At 48.3% G+C, this 17,351-nt stretch overlaps 1 protein-coding gene across 1 annotated transcript in view; it reads left to right on the top strand.

Annotated features, from left to right (window-relative positions):
* LENG1 (leukocyte receptor cluster member 1) overlaps window positions 1–17,351 on the top strand; it is an 85,882-nt gene that overhangs the window by 26,221 nt on the left and 42,310 nt on the right. The window contains exons 2-3 of the mRNA XM_086930327.1: window positions 1,632–1,820; window positions 7,365–7,636. Of these exons, the coding sequence (XP_086786453.1) occupies window positions 1,632–1,820; window positions 7,365–7,636 (461 nt within the window). The remainder of the gene's footprint in view (window positions 1–1,631; window positions 1,821–7,364; window positions 7,637–17,351) is intronic.

Here is a 17,351-nt window from a genome sequence, read left to right as displayed (position 1 = left end):
CCATGGATTCTTCATTCTCAAACAGCAGGGCAGTCCTCTGGCAGGTGTGTAGTCCTTGTTCGGTATCCACAGTTACAGTAGTGTACAAAAGAGTTGGGCTGAGGGTCCAATATTTATACCTGATGCTACCTTTGAAGTGGGAGAAGACTTTATCCTCTCATCTGATTCTGTAATCTCCTCCCTCCCTGCCCTGGTCCCAGGATGTTTGGTGTCGCATGTATTTGGGTGTGTGCAGAGACAGATCATTTGAAGTGCAAACGTGGTAGGCGGCTGTTCTGTCCATCCTGCCAACATCCAGTTCCCCTTTGTGATACTGTCTCGGAGGATTATACAAAAGCCCACTACACCTAGCCATGTGACCAAGGATACAGCCTGCAGGCACCAAATGGGTATGACAACGAAGTGCCAACTTTATAAAAGTGACATTTTCAGAATTGTGACTTATTTTGCCAGGTCGAAACAGTAATTTGCCTTGGCGCCAAGACGCCCACGGGCATTCGTGCGCTCTACAAATCTGATCATCAAATCAAATTGCAGCCTGTGTGCAGTTTTAGACCAGAGCCTTGTTTAAAAAGGTTACTTTCGTGGGTGGCATAATAAGTACTGCAGGCCCACTAGTAGCATTACCTTTATAGGCCCTGGGTACATTTTGTACCACTTTACTAGGCACTTCTAAGTAAATATTATGTGCTAATTGGGTGTAAGTCCATTTACCCTTTTATAGGAGTGGGCCCAAACACTTAACACTGATTAGCCGTGGTAAAGTGCACAGAATACTTTGGCCAACAAAACAAATTCAGCAAAACTGGAGGAGTGAAGGCAAAACGTCTGGGGGGGGGGGCATAAATGTCAGGTCTAACAGTTTGAATATGTCCATTATGACCAATGTCCTTATATAGTTAGGTCACTATTCTAGGTCCCTCATAGTAGTATAGTCCATATGCTCCAATCTTTTTTTGTCACTTGTAGATGGTTTATCTTGTTTTCTTTGTACATACTCTGCGAGGAAAATCTCCTCCATCCCTAAGCCCTTTAAGTTGAGGTCCTGCTTGCTGAGTGTATGCTGGGCCTTGTATTACACTCCACATGTCTACACATTAACCTGCTGGCACTGTTTAAGAGTTTGGTATTCTTAAGAAGGACACGCAAAATTCTTACCCCATTCCTTTGCAGAACATAGAGCTTGTTAAGCAGTTTTTTCAGAGGCCACTATATGTTCCTTCACAATAACTAATCTTGAGATAATAAAAAAAGCCAGGCTGTCTTTGTTAAAGAAAGAATAGTATGGCCGCGTTGACCAATCGCAGTGGTTCTTTTGGTAGGAAATTGTGAAACTGTCACGACAGTGGTGCCTTTACGTAGGCAAACAATATGGAAGCATTAGTGAGGCTTTACATACTTACAGAATGTAGAAACTGATATGTTATGTGCCCATTACATACTGGAGCAATGTGTGAACTGACATGAAAATGTATTTTTTGTACTGGGGAAGTGGCAGTTTGTTTAATGTAATAAATTACTCTGACACAGGCCTGAACATGTAAGAATACTCACCCTAGGCTAATACGTAACATGCAACAGTTGAATTTTATGTTTGTTAAAGTATAATTTGCTTGCTTTATTCTCACCAGGCACGAACAAATTACCTACGCAAAAAGGCTCGCCATCAGCTACCTGAACATACTAGTACCAGCAATGTTGTGGCTTTGGCTGAGCCAGAGAGATGCCCTGGCCACGTCAACTTCTTTGAAGATCTCGCAGAAGGCAAAAAGTCAAAACAGGGTAACAAGGAGTATGAGGAGGAGAAACGGAAAGAGAAGGTACTTCTAAAGCTTGTCCGATACTACGAACAGAAAACAATAATGTAGAGAAGTCCAGAAGGAAGGAAGGCTAGCCTTACTACATGAGACTAGAGAAAAGCACGTGAAAGGCTAAATAATATTTAGGTAAATGAGAGAAAAGAAATAAATTGGACCAGAGAGAAAGGAAAAAACGGAAAAGAAAAAAAGAAATTGGGGTTACTGATCATACTACATGAAAGCACATGATCAACCAAGGCCTACTCTGGTGAAAGGCTTATGAAGCAAATGATTGCCCCAGGATGATTATTAGGATGGTAGAAAGAAGAAGGTAGTGAAAGCATGTGGTGAGTTCAGGTGCTAGGAAAAGCTTCAGGTAGGTGATCCACTGAAGATACTAGGGACACCCTGGGGAAACCCCTGTTAGAGTACAGGGTTTCCAAAGGAACCTGATAATCAACTTGCTAATAACAGATAAGGACCAGAGGAAAGACTATTATCAGCCCAGGTTTGCTGAGCATGTGATCAGCGCATGTTTTATAGGGGACACATGTTTTATAGGGGACACTGAATGAGGGCATGTGATCAGCCAGTGGTTAGTCAGGAAGAGCACAACATTGAATCAGGCAAAATAAGGAAGCTAGAGAAAAACAGGCCATGTTTCGAGGCCTATGTAGCAGAGTGGAAGAAACCACTTGTTTACCCAGCCTTATAAGGGGAAACGTTAAGAAAATCATTCTCCCGGCTTTATGCTGGTAAGGAATACAGCCCGAAACCTACGGCGAGTACATGAGGCCCTGGGGAGAATTTACACCATAGAAGAGGAAGCAATATTATTAGCCCTTGATGCCACCATGGCGTTTGATACTTCCTCTTCGCAGTGTTGAGTCGCGTGGGATTTGGCCTCCGGCTGATTGGCTGTATCAAACTATTATATGCACAACCCACTGCATACGTTGCGGTCAACAACCATCGATCTGGCACTTTTCCCCTTCATCTGGGCATGAGACAGGGCTGGCCGCTGTCCCCACTCCTTTTTAGGTCTTGCTGAGCCAATGCGCTTGCGCAGTGCTTCGGCGAGAATTATGTAGGGGCTTCAGGAAAGCCTAACAAGAGGGCTTTGGAATGCGGATTATGGCCAGAGCATGTGCGCCGGCTCACCATTTGTTCCTCCCTGCCCCCCATCAGACTTGAAAGGAAGCCGCTTGCACACCACCATTTGTCTTAGCCTCGGCACCAGACTTCAAAGGAAGCCGCTCCCCCGTCCCGACCCCCTCATCAGACTACAAAGGAACGCGCTCCCGAACTTGCTGGCCTCTCTCTCGTGAGCCTTTATTTACTTGTTCTTTGTTGTCTCTCTACCCTCTGAGACTACTGTCCCTCCAATCGCTCTCTTTCTGTCTTCCCTAAATATCCCCCCCTTGCTTTCTGGTTTTCCTCTTTCCTCTGCCTCTCTTTCTGCTGTCCCTTTATTCCCCACTTCTCGTGTTCTTCTCTTCCTTGCTTCACTCGCCCCTTCCCTCACTCGCTTTTTATTAAATACTCAACTTGTATACCTCCCGGGATGCCACGGCCTCCATAGCTGCACCTCTCTCTTCTTTGCCGTCTTTTTTGCTGCAGTCTGTCTTCCATTCGTCTCACCCTCTCCCCCTTACTTCACCTCTTTCTCTCCCCTTCACTCTGACTCTCCATCTCTTCTTTCTCTCTTGATTCCCCTTTTCCCCTCCTCTTCCCTGCCTCACTTTTTTTCCGTCTCACTGCTCTTTCTCTCCTCCATTTTCCGTCCTCTTCTTCTCCCTGTCCCTTACCTCTGTATATCCTCTTTCTCCCGAGTTATCCGCTCTCCCCTTTCTCTCTCCGCACACCCCCTCCTCTGTTCCTCTGTTCTCTCCCTGCCCCTCGGTTGCTCCACCTGTGCTCCTGGCGGTCTCTTTTTAAGGTCTTTCCTGGACGTCTCTCCTCTGGCTCTCTCATTGCCACCCCCGCCTCCCCAGGGGCCACAGAGGCCTGCCTTCCCTGGCCCCCTCCCTGGGGCCCGCATTAACACTCCTGAAACTGGTAACTCTTGCCATTACAAGTGTGGCCTGTGCGGGGGCAGCTGGACTCTGCCGACAGCTGGGCACAGCTGGCAGAGATGTTTCCGCTGAGGCACAGGTGAGACAGTCACACCTTATCCCTCTCTCAACACCTCGGGCTGTTACCTGCCTGCGTGCAGGTGGACACTAGCCTCACCGCCGAGGTATGAGGGGGGCCATGCTTTCCTCCCAGCACCCGTCTTTCATCACCTTCTCTGAGGCTACAGTTCAGTTTCGGGTCTCGTGGGCTATGAGGTTGTTACACCACTCAAAGGCAACCACCACATCACTCGGGGACACCACCACATCACTCTGGGACACCACCACATCACTCTGGGACACCACCACATCACTCTGGGACACCACCATATCACTCGGGAATGTAATGTAATGTGTCTTGTAAAGCGCACTGCTGCCCTGAGGCATCGTGGCGCTGTAGACCGCTGGGGAACCCATCCTGGCTATCCCTGTGAGATGGTCCCTACTGGGTATCTCCAAGGTAAAACCAGGCATCCCCGGCGAATGTGGGGGGCCGTTGTGGAGATGAGGCAAGCTAATGCCCAGAGTTGCCGAGTGTGATCCCTGGTTAGAGTAGGCACCGAGGCGAGAATTATCGAGTCCGCTGGCCCTGGTCCACGACCCTGCCGCGTCGGGAATTGAACCCTGGTCCCGGGTCGTTCTCTGCTTCTGGGGCACCACCACATCACTCAGGGGCACCACCACATCACTCAGGGGCACCACCACATCACTCAGGGGCACCACCACATCACTCGGGGACACCAGCACATCACTCGGAGACACCAGCACATCACTCGGAGACACCAGCACATCACTCGGAGACACCAGCACATCACTCGGGGACACCAGCACATCACTCGGGGACACCAGCACATCACTCAGCCCAACCACATCATCACTCAGCACCACAACAGCACTGTCCTTGCGTGCTACCAATAAGCATTGCCATAGCCAATAGGACTCGCATTAGGAAAGTGTAAGCTATTGGCTTTGTGAATAACAATGCTATTAATTTTTATATTTTCAAAGCCAACACATATTAAAAACAATTGTCATTTACAATACCAATAGCTCACACTTTCCTAATGCGAGACCTATTGCATTGCAAATGCTTGTTTCCCTGGTATTGGAGCCGCTCGCTGTTTGGATCAGGGGAGATCCGGGGATACGCGACTTCAAATGAACACAAGAGCACGAGGATCGCATTTCCCTGTATGCGGACTATATCCTCCTCTATTTAACATCTCCAGCGTTCGCTGAGGAGAGTACTCCATGTCTTTCATATCTTTCAGGCACACTCGGGATATCAGATAAATTGGTCCAAATCCTAGATGTACGTGTTGTGGGGCGAACCCCCATCCAGCCTGAGGGGATACGAGATACCAGTGGCCACTCTTGGCATCCGATATTTGGGTGCCTTTGTAACCGCAGATGCTCAAATCTTTTTCAAGCATAATCTAGCGACGCCCCTTCAACGCCTAAAGACGGATGCCCTAGCACTCCCTCGCTTTCTTTATGCACTACAGAACGCGCCATAACCGCCGACCTGATAAGGAGCAGAGCTGATGATGAAGCAAGACACCTAGCTGGCTGGGTGTGTGAGGGTCTTTTTCCGAAAGGAGGAGACTCTTCTTCTGACTTCTTGCTCTACACCACCATGTGGAGCCCTTGATCACACACCACTACCTGCTTTAGACATTAGGAACTGCATACCATTATTGTAGGGATAAGATATATCAACGGGCATGTATGCTGGACCTGCTTAAATAATAGCCCTAGCTTCCCCCCTTTGGATTAATTATTTTATAATGGTGGCAGAAGAGTGGGAACATTACAAAGTCATGATGAATCGTACAAAGGCAGATGAGAAATAAAGAAATGCGCAACCTACTGTTAAAAGGACAGTTCTTCTGCAAGACATGTTTAGTTAAAAATCTTTACCTGGAGGTAAAGTTAACCCTTTCGATGCTGATGACGAGCTCAGCTCTTCATCACCCACGGGTGTCGTGTGCTGATGACGAGCTGAGCTGGTCATGACACCAGCAAATTGGCAATTTGCAGCACAGCGCAAAAATCACCGCAGCAGCGATGCGGTTAAAAAGAATTATATTTAGAAAAATACTAACTTAGCACATCTTCTCCTGCCAATTTTGTTTTATTTGCATTCTCCTATCTGAAGCACATTAGAGACTATTGCTTCTCTCATCTATGTAGGAGCCCCTTACAAAAAACCTATGTCCCTCTACATGGTTAAACAAAAAGAGTATGCAGTTCCCCTGAAAAAAAACTTTTTAAGACAGTTGGAAACAAAAGTGAGTTAAGGCACACAGGAGGGGGATCCTCCTTTTCGGAACTAGAGTCCTCACACACCCAGCAAGCTAGGTGTCATGCTTCATCATTTGGGCTCACCCCTCGTCGGGTCGGCGGTGCAATACCCGACGGGCACCCATAAAGGGGCTCTTTGGCGGGGGTCTTTTGTTCCTGCCATATGGTGCTGTGGGTGTGAGGGCCCTAGGGAATGGTGTAGATGTGTGCTAGTGATTTTAAAAGAGGTTAAGTAGTCTACAACAAACTTTTAATAAAGTGGTAACCCACCTCACTAAAAACAAGGAGAGTGGTTGCTTTTCAGGCTTAAGGGTCCGGGAAAGCAAAAACCTACTCTATAAAATGGTGGCCGACATGTTTCATGCTGGTATGTTGAAAATAATACTACGCATTTCTTCAGGACCTAGTAAAAGCTATCTACACTACTGGGTGTTCATGCCCTAGTCTTTAATTAGTGTGTGCCAGGTCCCGCTTTGCTGGAACCTGGAGAGGATGACATAAACATTGAACAGTGCTGTCACCCAAAAAGTGCTCACATTATATAAAACTGTCAAATGGGAAGGCTAAAAGTATACCTTATCCAACGTAATTAGATCAAAAAGAGGGAGAGGAGATTAAAATGCCTGATGACTGGAATCAGGGAGACAGGAAGATATATTAATTCATTATCTCCGGTGAGGGGCAACTATTTAACTCCCCTCTATATGGTTCTCCATCTAGAATTGCTATTTCAAAGGTCTGAAAAATGTTGCAAGTTCGTCCTCTTTGGACTAAGTGATTATTTGCTTTTATGTTACTGGATGTTCATAGGACTTTAAAGAAGCTACACATAAGCACAACTCTCCTATCTTTCAGATATCGCTGTCCTAACATTATAGTGTTCTGTTTTGGGGAGCGAGGTGGGATGAGGAAGGAAATTGGAGGAGGAAGGTCAATAACAAAGAGTTTTGTAGTGGTGCATTTGATTTATAATCATTAATAAATATATATAAATCTATATCATTTTTTCAGGGAAAGATAGTTTGAGGTAGAAATTATAAACCAAGAGACTGACATTTCCTTAGTTATTATGTGTGCTATTTTAAATAGCTTAAATCTTCAAGCTTGTAATGTTATCAAGACCAGTTCTTCTTGATTATTTGCACAGGAACGACAGGAGAAGGCAATTGGTCTGCTTACCTACCTGGGTCAGAGTGCAGCAGAAGCCCAGACCAGTCTGCCATGGTACCAGGAGGCTCCCGAACACCGTAAGAAGGAATCTGCAGACCCAGTCAAAGATGAGAAGCTAAAGGGGAAATTGGATCCTTTGCATGAAATGGAGAAGTACTTGAAAAAGAAAAGGGGTGAGAAGAAACACAAGAAGGAGTCCAAGGACCATGGGAAAGAGAGGCACAAGAGAGCCAAGGAGAAAAAAGCTGGGTAGGTGGTATTCATGATGATGCGGCTGGTAACTCGTCATTGTCATGAAAGTGATTCCAGTAAACGCCAGGAGTGGAGATTGATTCAATCACCATGCCCACATTTCACAATCAATCAAGCAGCATTTGTAGAGCGCATCACTGTCACCCTTACTGGTATCTGGATGCTATGTCTCAGTCGAAGAGCCAGGGTTTGAGTCTTTTCTAAAGTCTGCCAGTGAGGGTTCAATACGGAGCTGGAGGGTAAGGCCATTCCATGTCTTGGCAGCACTGGGGGAGCAGCCACTGCTGTGATGGATAGGAGGGAGGGGTGTGCGAGGGCGAGAGAAGAGGAGCACAGGTGTCTAGAGGGTGGATGAGAGTTCAGTCGGTGGTTTATGTAATCAGGTCCGAGGTCTGGGAGGGCTTTGTAGGCGTGCGTTAGGATCTTGTACTGCCATCTCTTCTGGATGGGAAGCTAGTGGAGGTCTTTCAGGTAGGGGATAATGTGGGTTCGTTTGGGAAGGTCAAGGATGAGTCTGGATTCAGCGTTCTGTATGGTCTGGAGTCTTCTGAGGAGCCGAGTGGAGATGGCGTTTAGATGGTGTTGCTGCAGTTGAAGTGACTGTTGACGAGGGCCTGAGTGACTGTCTTTCTGGTGTTAGTTGGGATCCATCTGAAGATTCTGCATAGCATGCAAAGTGTTTGGAAGCAGGAGGAAGCAATTGTGTTGACTTGTTTCATGGTGAGTTGGCTGTTGAGGATGATGCTTTGTCGGTCAGTGTGAATGTAGGTCTGAGTTCAGGGGGGCCACCAGTTGTGCTCCCTTGCATTGCTGTTCTTCCCGAAGATCAGTACTTCAATTTTGTCAGAGTTAAGTTTGAGGCAGTTGTGTCTCCTCCATTTGGTTACATTGGTCATGGCGTTTCAGAAGTTGGTTTTAGCGTTGGAGGGGTCCTCGGTGAGTGAGAGGATCAGTACAGTATCATCTGCATAGGAGATTATGTGGAGTCCATGGGATCTGAAGATTTCTGCGAGGGGGGTATTATGTGAATGTTGAACAGGGTGGGGCGGAGGGATGAACCTTATGGTACTCCGCATACTAAGTCTTTGGGTGCAGAGATGAAGGGAGGCAGTCGGATTCTCTATTTGTGTCCTGTAAGGAAGGAGGCGATCCACTTGAGGGTGTCTTTCTGTATGCTTATGTTGTAGAGTCTGTTGATGGGGGTGTTGTGGGAGATGGTGTTGAATGCCGTGGAGAGGTCAAGTGGGATCAGGGCAACAGTTTTTCCACGTTTGAGGCATGTTCTGATGTCTGTTGTGAGGCATCCAGTAGGTGTTTTTGTTCCAGGAATTCGGTATGTAACAGAAGATATGTGAAGGTCAGTAAGTCTTAAAACACTGCATGGTTTAAGCTCTGGCTATTGCCGGGAACCTGAGCAAGGTGCTTGAATAGTGTATTTTGCACTCCAAGTAATACACCTTCCTGACATCCCCCTTTAACTCAGACTAACAAGGAAGGGCCCCTACCACAGAAGAGTACTGGACACCATTACTACTACATGCAGTTTTATATTTTTAACATTGGAAGTCTAGACCTGTATATACAGATTTATTTTCAAAGCTACACATGTATAGAAAAGAACAGGGTAGGCAGTTGGGTTTTCAGAATGAAAGGGAAGTTGTTAAACTAGGATTCAGGAATCACTGTGCGTGAAAAACGTACTTGAAGGTCTAGGTCCCCTTCCTACAGATTTGATTTCAAATAATTCTAAAACCCAGACTGGTGGGAGACGAAAACTTGACACTGCAGAAATTTAGCTCCATGCATTCCCCAGGAATACTAGTCCAATCCTAGCAACTGTTCTAGAGCTAACGTGAAGCACTACATGCTTTCAAAAAAGCACATGCCCATGCACAAGTGGCTGCTTTACAGATCGCATATTGTGGGCCTTGGCACTGAAAACTTTTTGATGCTTCCTCAGCCATGACTTAGCAAGTCTATAGTTGGTCTGAGGAAGGTCCTAATTGTGTAATGCCTCAGGTTTATTTGTAAGAGTGCCACCATAAAGTCACTTGTGTCTGGGTACTCTTCAGCAAATATAAATACAAAAAAAGTAAAATAGAGCCTTTTCACTTGTTAGTAAACCGTATACCCTTGGCTAAAAATAAATCACTGGGACACCTCTCATTCAGAACTATATGTTCAAATGTATTACTTTATAACAGTATTTCATTTCAAGGATTTACCCCCAGATTCATCAAGAACACATTTTGCGATTCCTTAATAGCGAAAAATAGCGATTCGGTATTAAGGAATAGCAAAATACAATTCATCAAGAAATCACTTAAAAAATAGCGATTTCTAATAATTCCTTAATTGCGACTCGCAAATTGCGAGTCGCAATTAAGGAATATCTCCCCATTCATTCCTATGGGCCTAAAGGCCCATAGGAATGAATGGGAAGACCATCTCAATTTGCTAATCGCAATTAGTGATTCGCAAATTGAGATTGCGATTTCAAGGGTGCAGGGGTGTCCAAAGGACACCCTGTTGCACCCCTGAAATTGATGTGTGCACATAGGTTGCGCACACCCATGCCCTTAGGGCATGAGTGTGCGCAACATGAAACTTTGAAAAATGCACTTTAGTGCATTTTTCAAAGTTTTTGCTATTTACCACATAGTTAGACTTCGCAGTAAATAGCGGCCCCAGATTGCGAATTCGCAATTTAAAAATGGTTCATGAATTGCATTTAAGGAATCTCAAATTGAGATTCCTTAAATGCAATTAATCGCAATTTAGCGATTTCTAGAATTGAGATTTTTGCATTTGGGATGATGAATCTCAAATGCAAAAATAGCGCTCGCAAAGGGCCAGATTCTCAGAATCTGGCCCTTTGCAGGCCGATTTTAGTTTGATGAATCTGGCTGTATATATATTCAAAAACAAATCGGAGGTGTATTTTCTTCCTTCTCACTCCAATATCACTATAACCCAATATATTGCTGTTGTGCCCACATCCATTGATAATACTTCATTAAGTGTCCACAGGAGCCTTTGTTTTTTGATAAGTATTTAAAAGGATTGCCCTCCCCCCCCCCACTTTCTCTATGCATTGAAAAATACACTGTCCCAGTCTCACACTCTTACTTCCAAGCCATAAACAGTGCAACCCAGATGCTTCTCTGGGATGTCGCCTCCCTGTATAGCTCTTCGGAAACTGTCAAAGGCTTGTACGAAGGGGAGATTGCTCTCTCCAACTTCTAAAAGTATAATTCGGCATCACAACTAACTGTCGTTAACCACTGGGTTCATCTTCCGGAGAACGAACTGGCCTATAGAATGGACAGGAGAAACATGCAACCCTGGGGTTTCTTAAGAGCCATCTATGGGCGACCATACACCGCACCCCTCCCGACAGTGACCGCACCCTTTGGAACACCTCATTGATTGCTATGAGTTGGTGGAGATGGGTCACACAGGTTTCCCCCCCCTGAGGGACACTGGGCGATTGTGCAATCTGCTCCCACAACGGGACCTTGAAAAGTGGGACCACATTGGCCTGTCTAGGGTGGGTGATGTGTGTAAATGGGATGAGGTGCTCACATTTACTAAAGGAATGCCAATTAGCGCCCACGGAGCCCTACTGCTATCTGCAGATCCGTCATGTCCTGCAAAAGCTGCTCCTGAGAGGTGAAGACCTTTCCGAATCCTCCCCACTAGAAGATAGGTTGCTGGACGACTACATGCCCAGAAAGACGATCTTGCTTACCCACGAAAAATTGTTACATTTTAGCCCATTTGCAAGCGAGTTGGGAGCAAGACCTGGGCAGTTTGGAGGACGGTGAATGGCCTGAGGCTTTGGCGTACCCTAGGTAGGTGGCTATTGTGAGAAGTTGGCCCGATATGCAACGTTCGCTATTCTAGCGACCGCTATGTATCGTTCCAACGACCCTTATGGTGTTTGGTTGTAAGTCAACCTATAGACCAGCTATCCTAGTAGCGTGGATACGAGCAGTCTAAGGCTAAAGACTCGAGAGGGCGCGTTAAGCCAGCTGTTTACCACACATGTACACCTTGAACACCCAGTGAAAGGACACCACACAAGTGTTATGAAAATAAACAGTATATTTATTAAGAATCACAACAGCCCTGTACTCTTTGTGAGGACAGGGTACTAAGCACAAACCAAATCTCTTAGGCAAATACTTCAAGTGCACAATTAAAACAAGTGTCCGAGGACACGGAAAGTTTAAGGTCTCGGGCGGACCCGATAAGGCAAGTCGGAAGCGAGGGACTCGGGACCCTAGAGTAAAGAGGCTATGCAGGCACCGAAATGCCGAGTTACCTAGCCACGAGGGCTGCGGCTGCACAAGTCTTACAGGCGTCGGGGTCTTCGCTGACGAGCCAGGAGCCGGAAGAAAAGGAGTTGCTGGCCGGCGACCAGTGATGAATAGTTCGTAGAGATCCAAGCCTGGATCAGAGATCGTTGACACCTGAAAGCAGAGGGGACCAAGTTCGTACTACTAGCCAGTAGTCAGAGGGTACCAGGAGGGCACCGGTTGGCCGTCACCTCGACTAGGTGAGTGGGCGACGCTAGGCTCTGCAGTCTCACGGACCAGGAGGCGTTGTCGGCAACCACGGTGGAGGTGCGAGCTGTCCCACGAAGGATGATGCTGTCGGCGTCGCTGGGCCCAGGATGGGGCAACAAGCCTTGGCAAATCTCAGGGCCACGTGGTGGGCCTAAGATGGCGTCTTGAGTGGACCAGGAGGGTCCGGGGTGCTTCTCGCAAAGATGGAAGCAAGGGCCAGTCTGGAGCAACCAGACCAGTAGAGTTGTTTGTCGGTCGTCGTCAAGGACGGGCACAAGCCAGCGGCTAGTGACCAGACAACGTGCTGAGCAGCGAGCAGAAGGGCCCCACGCAGATCGTGGAGATGCTGGGAGACTGCACTTCGGTGCTGGAGCGACTCAGGGTCGGGGCTTCTCGGACCCCAGAGCACTCACCAGAGAGTTACCTCGATGGTCGTGCTGGTTTAAGAGCGTGCAGGTTCTGATGATGGCCGGTCCCTCGAGGTCTCGTCGCACCCACAGATCACAGCTGAGCTGATGACGTGGGTAGAGGTCAGAGGTGCCAGGGAAGCCGGTTCTCGTCGAGCTGGGCCGTCGGATCCTTGAGGAAGGACTTGCAGCAAACCGCAGAGTTCTTAGATGGTGCCCGCTGATGCAGGGTGACTACTCCTTAGTCACAAGGGAGAAATCTTGAGAAGAGTCTTGAAGTCCTTTCGTAGAAAGTATTCTTGATTCAAAGATGATCTAATTTGGAAGTGTCCCCGCTCCGGCCTTTATTCTAAAGAAAGGGGTGGGTACATGACTAGGTCCTGCCCTAAGGGTGGGACCAGGAAGGGGGGTAGTTACACCCCTCTCCCCTGCCGGACTTTCCCCAGGCCAGGGCTGTCGCCCCTGGAACTGGTTCTAACCGGCAGATGCGTAGTGAGCACCGGGGTGCCACTCCGCAGTCACCTTCTCGCAAATGCCCTACCTACCCAGAATACACAAACCCTGTCTGGGACGGTGCGAACACCGCCCTCGACAGGAAACCCTTTGTCCAAGCTCTCCTCGCTGGAAGGTCTCCCAGCAGCAGGAGGTCAGACTCGTGTCTGTGGTGGCAGCACCCATTTTGTGGAGCTGAGGCTTTAGTTAACTTTAACCGGGGTTCACAGTTACGTACATGTCGTGTCCCTCTAGAAGGGTGGAATGCTAACCTCATCGCCAGTATTGGTGAGAGGGCAGCACCCCGATTCGTATGACACCTTACTCGACATGCCTTGATAACGCGACACCGAAGTTACCGATATGGTACGCGTTATCATGGAACAGCCATTGGGTCTTGATTCCGCAAGCTGCAACCGGGCCTGAACCTAGCTCACACGAGCCCACGCACTCTGCCTTCAGGATTGTTAAGGCCTGCCATAGGAGTGACTGATAGGAACTCGGGTGTCCATTGTATGGTTAGATATAGAACTACTATACCTAAAGCGAAGGGTGCTTACACGACTTCGCCCCAGCTGTCGTGCAGCCAGTTGTGTCAAATTTAGGAGGCCAGCCAGGGGTGGCATAATACATGCTGCAGCCCCTGGCGGCCCTGGGTACACCTATGCCCTGTGTTACGGGGTCTGATAAGGTGGCCCAGTACCAATTGGTAAATGCACCTAGGGTACATCTCGTAATTTAGAAAGAGAACAGCCAGGCTGTGGGTCTGATTAGCAGGCCCACAGCCAGAGAAAGTCGTAAACCAGTGAAACAAAAGCGAAAAATCTGGGTGATCATAGGATTGCAGACCCTACTCTCCTACATGACCCCCCCCCAAACGTCGGAACAATAAGCTAACCTTGACCAGGTGAGTCTTCTTGTTCTAAGTGGAAATATCTGGAGAGCCCATCGGCATTGCCATGATCAGTACCAGGTCTATGTTCCACTGCAAAGTCCATCCCCTGTAGGGAAATGGACCACCTAAGCAGTTTGGGGTTTTCACCCTTCATCTGATTTAGCCACAAGAGGGGCTTATGGTCGGTCTGAATCTTGAAGTGAGTGCCAAACAAGTATGGCCTCAGCTTCTTCAGGGCCCAAACCACAGCAAAGGCCTCCCTCTCAATAGCTGACCAATTCTTCTCTCTAGGGGTCAGCCTTCTGCTTATAAAAGCAATGGGCTGGTCTTGACCATCAAAATTCAGTTGAGAAAGAACAGCTCCCACACCCAACTCAGAAGCATCTGTTTGGACAATGAATGGTTTGGAGTAGTCCGGACTCTTGAGGATAGGCGCCGTGCACATGGCCTGCTTTAGGTCATCGAATGCTTTTTGACAGCTCGCTGTCCACTGAACCTTCTTTGGCATTTTCTTACTTGTCAGTTCGTTTAATGGTGTCACAATTGAACCATAGTTCCTGACAAACTTCCTATAGTAACCAGTCAGGCCCAAGAAAGCTCGAACCTGAGTCTGGGTGGTTGGAGGAGCCCAGTCCCTGATTGACTGTATCTTGCTCTCCAGTGGCTGAACCTGGCCTCCACCTACAAGGTGGCCCAGGTATACAACCTGTGTCTGCCCTATCTGGCACTTGGTGGCCTTGATAGTGAGGCCTGCTGCTTGCAGCGCCTCTAACGTCTTCCGCAGGTGGACCAGGTGATCCTCCCAGGTGGAGCTAAAGACAGCAATATCGTCAAAATACGCCGCACAGAAGTCATCCAGCCCAGTAAGGACTTGATTCACCAACCTTTGGAAGGTGGCAGGTGCATTTTTCAGACCAAAGGGCATCACCACGAACTGATAATGCCCACCAGGGGTTGAAAATGCGGTTTTAGGCTTGGCGTCCTCAGCTAACCTGATTTGCCAATACCCAGCTGTCAGGTCAAACGTACTTAAGTAGTTGGCCGAAGCCAGCCTATCAATAAGCTCGTCTGCCCTTGGTATTGGGTGGGCGTCAGTCTTAGTGACTGCATTGAGACCCCTGTAGTCTACGCAGAACCTCATCTCTCTCTTACCACCCTGGGTGTGAGGTTTCGGCACTAGAACTACGGGACTAGCCCAAGGGCTATCCGAAGGTTCAATGACTCCCAGCTCCAACATTTTCTGCACTTCACTCTTGATGCAGTCTCTAACGTGATCAAGCTGTCACCAGTGTCAACCTCATGGGTGCACCAATCGGTCTGACTGGGTGTTAGAGAAAACATATGTCGGAACGACTGAAGAACCTGTTTACAGTCGCTCTGTTGATGTTCGGAGAGGCTGCCACAAAAGACAACACCATCTACCGATCCATCGTCAGGATTCTGAGTGAGCAGGTCGGGGAGAGGGTCACTCTCTTCTTCCTGTCCCTCATCTAGGGCCATGAGCAAACTCATGTCCTTCCTGTCGACATATGCTTTTAGCCTGTTGACATGAAGCACCCTGTGGGGGCTCCGGGGAGTTCCCAGGTCGACCAGGTAGGTGACCTCTCCCTTTTTCTCCAGGATGGTGTAGGGCCCGGACCATTTGTCCTTGAGTGCTGCTGGGGCCACTGGCTCCAACACCCACACCTTCTGTCCGGGCTGGTAAACAGTCAAGACAGCCTTTTGGTCATGCCAAGCTTTTTGGAGTTCTTGGCTGGCCTTAAGGTTTTCAGATGCCTTTTCCAGGTATTCAGCCATCCGCGAGCGGAGGCCAAGCACATAGTCCACTATGTTGGCTGCAGGCTTTTTGAGAGGTCTCTCCCATCCTTCCTTCACCAAACACAGGGGTCCTCTTACAGGATGCCCGTACAGAAGTTCAAAAGGGCTGTAGCCAACCCCCTTCTGTGGGACTTCTCTGTAGGCGAACAAGAGGCAGGGGATCAGGACGTCCCATCTACGCCGAAGCTCTTCCGGTAGTCCATGAATCATCCCTTTTAGGGTCCTGTTGAATCTCTCAACAAGCCCATTGCATTGTGGGTGATAGGGTGTAGTGAATTTGTAGTTGACACCACATTCCTTCCACATAGCAGTTAAGTAGCTCGACATAAAGTTTGCACCTCTGTCGGAGACGACCTCCTTAGGGAAGCCCACTCTGGAGAACACTCCAACTAGGGCTCTTGCCACAACAGGTGCTGTAGTGGTCCTAAGGGGAATAGCTTCAGGATACCTGGTGGCATGATCCACTACCACCAGTATTAACTTGTGCCCTGAGGCTGTCGGTGGTTCCATGGGACCGACGATGTCGATCCCCACCCGTTCAAAGGGCACCCCCACCACAGGCATTGGTATAAGGGGGGCCTTTGTCGTGCCACCTGACTTACCACTGGCTTGGCAGGTGACACAGGAGCGGCAAAACTCCTTGGTATCTTCGTTCATGTGGGGCCAGTGAAAGTGTGAGACAAGCCTGTCCCACGTTTTCGTCTGGCCTAAGTGACCTGCTAAGGGAATCTCGTGGGCCGAGGTAAGTAGGAAACCACGCTGAGACAAGGGTACAACCAGCCTCCTGGTCATGCCAGGCTTGGGGTCTCTTGACTCAGTGTACAGGAGTCCATCTTCCCAGTATACCTTGTGGGTACCTGTGGCGTTCCCAGCAGCCTCAGCAGCAGCCTGCTGTCTGAGGGGTTCAAGAGAAGGGCAGTCTAACTGGTCCTTCCCCAGGTCCTCCCTTGAGGGTCCCCCTGAACCCAAGAATTCAACTTGATCAAGTTCGAACTCCCTAGGCTCAGTTTCCCTCAATTCCTGTAGGTCAGCCTCCTCTGAGACTTGATCCACGACCTGGGGCAAGGGGGAAGGCGCAGCCTTAACCCTACCGCTCTTTTTCTTGGGAGGTGTCTGGTCCGTTGTTCCAGGATCCAGCACCTGTTCAGTGGGGCATTTCCTGACCTGTGACCTAGTCACAGCGAACACATGTGCTGGCAAACCTAACATTTCCATGTGAGTCCGGTGCTCCACTTCTGACCATTGTGATGACTCCAAATCATTGCCCAACAAACAATCCACTGGGAGGTCTGGACTAACTACAACCTTCTTTTGGCCAGTTACCCCTCCCCAGGAGAAAGCTACAATTGCCATACTGTGATTGGTAGTGACATTGCTTGCATTGGTCACCAGGAATTCTGTACCTGGCATGATCTGTCCAGGGTCCACAAAGTTAGGCGTCACCATGGTGACGCTGGCACAAGTGTCCCTATAGGCCTGAGCCATCTTTCCATTTATGAAAGGCGTCTGTCGGTATTTGCCCAGGGTAT

Source organism: Lissotriton vulgaris, chromosome 7 (assembly GCF_964263255.1).
Source record: "Lissotriton vulgaris chromosome 7, aLisVul1.2, whole genome shotgun sequence".
Taxonomy (NCBI): domain Eukaryota; kingdom Metazoa; phylum Chordata; class Amphibia; order Caudata; family Salamandridae; genus Lissotriton; species Lissotriton vulgaris.
The sequence above is the reverse complement of the archived record's forward strand: the minus strand, read 5'-3'. Positions and strand labels throughout refer to the sequence as shown.